Genomic DNA, 7,177 nt, shown 5'->3' with positions numbered 1-7,177 from the left:
AAGGAAGAGAAGGGAAATGAGAAAAATGAGAGTCTCCTTCGATTTTATGCCTAAAATTACCCAAAACACGTTTTTAAACATTGCTGGCCGCCCGGGCGGACATCTTTTTCCGCCCGGGCGCGGAACTCTCGGCCAAAATACATTTTTCTCGAACAAGGCACGCCCGGGCCTACATATTTTCCCGCCCGGGCGCGCGCTCTGCGCACAACCCCTTCAAAGATTGCTTCCGAAACGTCTCTTCCCTTCTAATTGGTTTCATGTCATTTGGAGGTCTGAGTAAAAAGTTATGCTAAATCTCCCAATATGTGTCACTGGAGGAACGACGAAACACACGACACACTTCGGGGCACTTTTGGCTTACCTTCCACAATGATTTGAACAAACCTCAAAATAGAAAGTTATAGCTTTATATCTTATATTTCTAATGGAAGTGGCCTCACGTCATTTGGATCAATATACAAAACATTATGCTAAAAACCACAACTACTGCCACAGTTTCCTACCGTTTCAGCACTTCCATTACCTATTTGGCTAAGGATCAACTTTCTATTCTACCCATCCATTCTTTGTTTCATTCTATATCATTCAATACCATTCATATCATATCTTGAAGCCATAAACCATCACCATTACACTACACATCCCAAACGATCATCATAACAAACCATAAAAGTAATAATGAACATACTTAATCATAATCATTACCTTACATCATATGCATACAAATGTCTGGATGTTACAATTCTCCCCTCCTTAAGATATTTCGTCCCCGAAATTGCAATTACTGTGCGAATAACTCAGGATATCGCTGTTTCATTTCCTCCTCTGGCTCCCACGTTGCTTCTTCAACCAACTGATTACGCCAAAGAATCTTGATAATGCCGATCTCCTTATTCCTCAGTACTTTAACCTTGCGATCTAAAATCTGAATTGGTACTTCTTGATAAGTCAAGTTCGGCATCAGATCCAATGGTTCATGTCTAAGAACATGAGAAGGGTTCGAGATGTACTTCTTGAGCATTGAGACGTGAAATACGTTGTGGACTCTATCCAAGTCTGGCGGTAAGGCTAGACAATATGCTCTTTCTCCAATCCTGTGCAATATTTCAAATGGACCGATAAATATTGGTCTCAGCTTTCCTTTCCTGCCAAATCTCATAATGCCTTTGAGAGGAGCAATTTTGACAAATACGTGATCTCCAACTTCAAACTCCAAAGGCCTTCTTCGGATATCGGCATAACTTTTCTGTCTGGATTGGTATGTCTTCATTCTGTCTCGAATTAAAGCAATCACATCAGATGTCTCTTGGACCAATTCTGGTCCTAACATCTTTCTTTCACCGACTTCATCCCAGTTCAATGGTGACCTACATTTCTACCATACAATGCCTCGTATGGTGCATGCCAATTGTCGCCTGATAACTATTGTTATACGTAAATTCAACAAGTAGGAATTTAGAATCCCAGCTACCAGGAAAATCAATCGTGCATGCTCGTGGCATATCTTCCAGAATCTGAATCACTCTCTCTGACTGGCCGTCACTCTGAGGATGATATGTTGTGCTAAAATCCAATCTAGTTCCCAAGGCTCTATGCAAGCTCTTCCAGAATTCAGAAGTAAACTTTGGGTCGTGATCAGATAAAATTGACACAGGGATACCATGAAGTCTCACAATCTCAGCTACATAGACTTCAGCCTATTGGTTCATTGTAAACGTCATCTTGACCGGAAGAAAATGAGCCGACTTGGTTAACCTGTCAACAATCACCCAGATGGAGTTGTAACCTTTTGGTGTTCTTGGAAGTCCCGTTACAAAGTCCATGGTGATGTGCTCCCACTTCCACTGAGGTATTGGGAGAGATTGCAAAGTTCCAGCAGGTCTTTGGTGCTCAATCTTTACTTGCTGACATGTTAGACATTCGGATATAAACTTTGCAATATCACTTTTCATACCTGGCCACCAGTATAGACGTCGGAGATCCTGATACATCTTGGTACTACCTGGATGTATCGAGTATGGCGCTGTATGAGCCTCTGTCAAACATCCCGACGAATGTCATTACCACTGGGAACACATATCCGACCTCTCCATGTTAACAAATCATCAGTGTTCATCGCAAACTCTGTATTTCCTTTCTTGTCAGCTTTGGCTCGCAATTCCATCAACTGATTGTCACTATGCTGGCCCCGTCGTATCCTATCTGTCAACGTAGGTCGAATAACCAAAGCTGAAAGTCTAGCGATGGTCCCTTGCTCTACTATAGCAATCTCGCTCCTCTGAAGATCCAATAACAACGGATTCTGAATCAACGAGCTCAAAGAAGAAACTGACTTGTGGCTCAAAGCATCTGCAACGACGTTTGCTTTACCTGGGTGGTAGCTAATGGTCACATCATAATCTTTAACAAGTTCTAACCACCTTCTCTGCCGCATATTGAGTTCTTTATGTGAGAATAGATATTTCAAGCTCTTGTGGTATGTGAAAACTTCACATTTGTCGCCATACAGATAGTGTCTCCATATTTTCAGTGCGAATACCACAGCCGCTAATTCAAGATCGTGGGTGGGATAATTCTTCTCGTAGTCTTTCAGCTGACGAGAAGCATAAGCGATTACTTTCCCAGGCTGCATCAGTACAGCTCCAAGTCCCATCTTTGACACATCAGTGTATACAATAAAATCTTCAGTGCCGCACGGAAGTGCTAGGATAGGGGCTGATGTCAACTTGTCTTTTAACACTTGAAAATCGTGTTGGCACTCGCTTGTCCACTCAAACTTCACCGCTTTCCTTGTCAAATTGGTTAATGACAGAGCTATTTTGGAGAAATTGGCAATAAAACGTCGATAATAGCCTGCCAAACCAAGAAAACTACGCACCTCGGAGACGGTCGTAGGAATAGGCCATTGTTTAATTGCTTCAATCTTCATGGGATCCACTGCAATGCCGTCTTTCGAAACAATATGGCCCAGAAATGATACTTGCTCTAACCAGAATTCACACTTTTTCAACTTTGCGTATAACTGCTTTTCCCTTAATAACTGCAATACAGTTCTGAGATGCTCGGCACGAAGTTCCCGAGTCTTTGAATAAATCAGGATATCGTCAATGAAAACGATAACAAAGCTATCCAGATATGGCTTGAAGACCCGGTTCATTAGATCCATGAAGACAGACGGAGCGTTCGTCAACCCGAATGACATGACTTCTGAATGCAGTTTTAGGGACGTCAGCTTCCCTAACTTTCAGTTGATAATAACCAGAACACAGATCGATCTTTGAAAACACTGTCGCTCCCTGCAGATGATCAAAGAGATCGTCAATCCTCGGTAATGGATATTTATTCTTGATCGTGACTTTATTGATCTCTCTGTAATCAATGCACAACCGCAAAGATCCATCTTTCTTTTTGACAAATAAAACCGGAGCTCCCCACGGAGAAGAACTCGGAAGAATAAAGCCTTTGTCTAATAGATCCTGCAACCAATTCTTCAGCTCCTTCATTTCAGTCGGGGCCATTCGGTATGGAGCTTTCGAAATCGGAGCAGTACCTGGAACCACGTCAATCACAAACTCAACTTCACGATCAGGTGGCAATCCAGGCACATCATCTGCAAATACGTCAGGAAAATCTCGAACTACCTCAATCTCACCCAACTTCATTGTCATCTCAGTATTCACATCTATTACAGTAGCTAAAAACCAATGACACCCCTTTGATAACATTTCCTGAGCTTTCAAACAAGAAATATAAGGAGTACCAAGCGAAATACCTGAACTTTGGAAAATCCCATTACCATCATCTTTTGTAGGAAATCGCACTATCTTAGCCACACAGTCTATAACAGCACGATATGACGATAGCCAGTCCATTCCCAAAATAACATCAAACGCCACCATGGGAATAATAATAAGATCAGCAAAATAGATTTTTTCATTCACTTGTACTGTACAACCATTAAGAATACTAGAAGGCCATAATTCGTCTCCCGATGGCAACAAAATACTATAGTGAAGTGGTTCACAAGATGGAACAACATTCAAGGAGCGCAAGAAAATTTCAGACATAAAGGAATTCGTAGCACCAGTGTGAATCAATGTAATAGCGGCTTTGCCTGAAATTAAAATAGTACCTAATATAACAGAAGAATCAGGATTTGCGCCTTCTTTGGTCATTGCGAAGATTCTGCCTTGAACCCTATCATTCCCTTTCTCACCCTTTACTGGACAATATTTGATAACATGTCCAACACCTCCATAACGAAAACATCTATTACTTCCAACCAAACACTCACCTCTATGCATTTTGCCACATTTCGGACATACAGGTCGATCATACGCAGGCGGTAGCATAGGAGCTTTGGGTCGATGCTCCTCTCTCTCTTTGCCTCTAAACTTGCCCTTACCTTTCCATCCAGAACCTTGGCCCTTAGTAGAAAAATCTTGGCGCTTCAAATGTCTTTCTCTTTCAATTTCCTTCTCGTCTTGCTTGGCCATCCTTGCTTTTTCAACAATCTCTTTATATGAAGCATCTTTAGACATTCGAACGTCTCTTTTAATTTCAGCCCTGACACCTCTAAGAAAATACTCACCCTTTTCAATGTCATTACTGGTGAGATATGGGGCAAACTGACACCCCTCTTCGAACATGAGAATATATTCTTGCATTGACATATTTCCTTGCCTCAGTTCTAGAAATTCCTTCACTTTCTGACTTCGAACATCTCGAGGAAAATATTTGTGGTATAATAAATCTTTAAACTCCTGCCACTTGAGTGCCGATACATTAACTGATACCTTGGTGGCGTCCCACCAAATCCTCGCGGTCTTAGTTAGTAGAAAAATGGCATAGCTGACTTGATCTTTATCATCAAACTGCAGATAATCATAAATAGCCTCCACAGCTTTGACCCATTCCAAGGCAACCAAGGGATCAATGCTTCCCTTAAATTCTGGTGGCTTCATCTTACGAAATCTTTCATATGCGCCTTCACTACTGGGCTCGGGCCTCACTTGCTCTCTTTCTCTCCCTCAGCCTTCATTCTGCATCTGTAAGAGCTGCTGGATTTGCTCTCCATGTAACTTGGCCTGTTCTTTCAGTAACTTGCTAAATTCATCAACCACTCTAGATGATGAACTATCCTCCCCTTCTGATGCTTTACGCTTAGGCGGCATGATCCTATAATACATATTAATTTAAAACCATTCCCAGATAAAACATATCATACTTATTGAGGCTACACATCCATATTATATCAAATAATGCAGGTACATACATACCGAATTGTTGACAGCAGAGGAAGTCATATGCCAAATCATTGGTCCGAAAAAAACCTGGCTCTGATACCACTAAATGTAACACTCGAGACTAAAATGCATACTTAGTGCGGAAGCTTTAAAATATAATTTGGAGAAAATGTATACTTTAAAGAAATTTGGGCAGCATCTCCCCGTAAATAGGACATGCTACCTGTCTCAAGCAACACATAAACATATGCAAAACATTTTCATATACATCAGATACCATTTCATATAGTATCCACACATATTTTTAATTCAAATACCAAAACAACATTTTCAAGGTTTCTCAAAAAGCCAAAAGTTCAACACATCAAAATAGCATCCAACCACTATCTCCAAAGTTTGGCATATTCCATTCTCTCGCTTCGACAACTTAGGGATGATCAGTCTTTCTTACCTGTACCTACATCACATGAACATAACTTGAATGAGTATAAAACTCAGCAAATGGAATCAATAATAACAAGGTACATATATATCGTTTTATTGTAAAACATAAAATGTATAGCCTCAATTTCATTTTCTTGAAAACATTATCCTTCTCATTTCATAAACGTCGAATCATCATTAATATCATCCGCCAAGAATTATAATACAACAATACATAGGGATGATATTCATTTCATTGATCAACTGAAGAATTGATAGTTCTTATAAGATAGTTCATTCATTGCTAACCTTCTTCGTAAAAACGAATCTTATAGGAGGGACATGTACCTCTGCATAAAATACATCTTATAAGAGAGCACATGTTTTCATCGTTAATTGGCCAATTACATTGCGGATTTAGAATTGCCAGGGGCAACACCGCTACTATCACTATCAATCCAATCATTCAATCATATAAAACTTCATTCATGCATTTTATCGAACACCTTGGAGGAATCATTTAAAGTTTAACTCCTTTCATTCAAAAATGCATATAATTGCACTACCATATATACATATTTACATATATATATATCATGAATGGAATTTTAAAGGAGTTAACGTCATAAAATCATCAAAACACATATATATATATATGATCATGTGATGCATTTAAGAATTGATTCCACTTATAGCACTTGGAGCATTTGATTTTCTAAACTATGACGATGATCCTACAACAATAAACCCAAATAATAACCTTAAATTACCATTTAATCCAATACATCATCACAACTATCATCCCTTAACTCCAACATCTTCAATAACTCAAGAACAAGAAGAAAAACCACTTACCTTCGCTCCTTTCACTAAAAAGATGAAGTTCCAACTCCGGATTGAAGATTAATTGCTTAAAATAAAGATTGGAAAAATAGGAAAATGAAGAACCCTTACCTTACACGATGGAGAAGGGAAAGGAAGAGAAGGGAAATGAGAAAAATGAGAGTCTCCTTTGATTTTATGCCTAAAATTACCCAAAACACGTTTTTAAACATTGCTGGCCGCTCGGGCGGACATCTTTTTCCGCCCGAGCGCGGAACTCTCGCCCAAAATACATTTTTCTCGAACAAGGCCCGCCCGGGCGCACATCTTTTCCCGCCCGAGCGCGCGCTCTGCGCACAACCTCTTCAAAGATCGCTTCCGAAACGCCTCTTCCCTTCATAATATGGAAAAATGGTAAACTGGATTGTAGCTCTATGTCTTCGCTTGCATCTCCGATTGGTTTCATGTCATTTAGAGGTCTGAGTAAAAAGTTATTCTAAATCTCCCAACATGTGTCACTGGAGGAACGACGAAACACACGACACACTTCGGGGCACTTTTGGCTTACCTTCCACAATAATTTGAACAAAACTCAAAATAAGAAAGCTATAGCTTTATATCTTATCTTTCTAATGGAAGTGGCCTCACGTCATTTGGATTAATATACAAAACATTATGCTAAAATT

At 39.9% G+C, this 7,177-nt stretch overlaps 2 protein-coding genes across 2 annotated transcripts; both read right to left on the bottom strand.

Annotated features, from left to right (window-relative positions):
- Positions 1-781: 781 nt before the first annotated feature.
- On the bottom strand, positions 782-1,991 carry LOC140830130 (uncharacterized). The gene is made up of 2 exons (XM_073193412.1): positions 1,756-1,991; positions 782-1,367 (listed from the first exon to the last, which is right to left on the bottom strand). Exons 1-2 carry the CDS (start codon positions 1,989-1,991, stop codon positions 782-784), a joined length of 822 nt encoding a protein of 273 aa, XP_073049513.1.
- Positions 1,992-2,038: 47 nt separating this feature from the next.
- Positions 2,039-4,964, bottom strand: LOC140830129 (uncharacterized). The gene is made up of 4 exons (XM_073193411.1): positions 3,423-4,964; positions 3,177-3,296; positions 2,599-3,082; positions 2,039-2,370 (listed from the first exon to the last, which is right to left on the bottom strand). The coding sequence occupies exons 1-4, from the start codon at positions 4,962-4,964 to the stop codon at positions 2,039-2,041; spliced, it is 2,478 nt and encodes an 825-aa protein (XP_073049512.1).
- Between the last annotated feature and the right edge of the window lie 2,213 nt (positions 4,965-7,177).

Source organism: Primulina eburnea, chromosome 4 (genome assembly GCF_022965805.1).
Source record: "Primulina eburnea isolate SZY01 chromosome 4, ASM2296580v1, whole genome shotgun sequence".
Classification (NCBI taxonomy): Eukaryota; Viridiplantae; Streptophyta; class Magnoliopsida; order Lamiales; family Gesneriaceae; genus Primulina; species Primulina eburnea.
The sequence above is the reverse complement of the archived record's forward strand: the minus strand, read 5'-3'. Positions and strand labels throughout refer to the sequence as shown.

What these genes read in the sequence shown, in the direction of transcription:
- LOC140830130 (XM_073193412.1), bottom strand. Translation starts at nt 1,991, where the DNA reads ATGTATCAGGATCTCCGACGTCTATACTGGTGGCCAGGTATGAAAAGT. An exon ending in ATCTGGGTGATTGTTGACAG is followed by an intron (nt 1,368 to 1,755) that starts GTTAACCAAGTC and finishes GTAGAAATGTAG; the next exon opens with GTCACCATTGAACTGGGATG.
- LOC140830129 (XM_073193411.1), bottom strand. Translation starts at nt 4,964, where the DNA reads ATGAAGCCACCAGAATTTAAGGGAAGCATTGATCCCTTGGTTGCCTTG. An exon ending in CTTCTCCGTGGGGAGCTCCG is followed by an intron (nt 3,297 to 3,422) that starts GTTTTATTTGTC and finishes GATCATCTGCAG; the next exon opens with GGAGCGACAGTGTTTTCAAA. An exon ending in TTCGGGTTGACGAACGCTCC is followed by an intron (nt 3,083 to 3,176) that starts GTCTGTCTTCAT and finishes ATTTATTCAAAG; the next exon opens with ACTCGGGAACTTCGTGCCGA.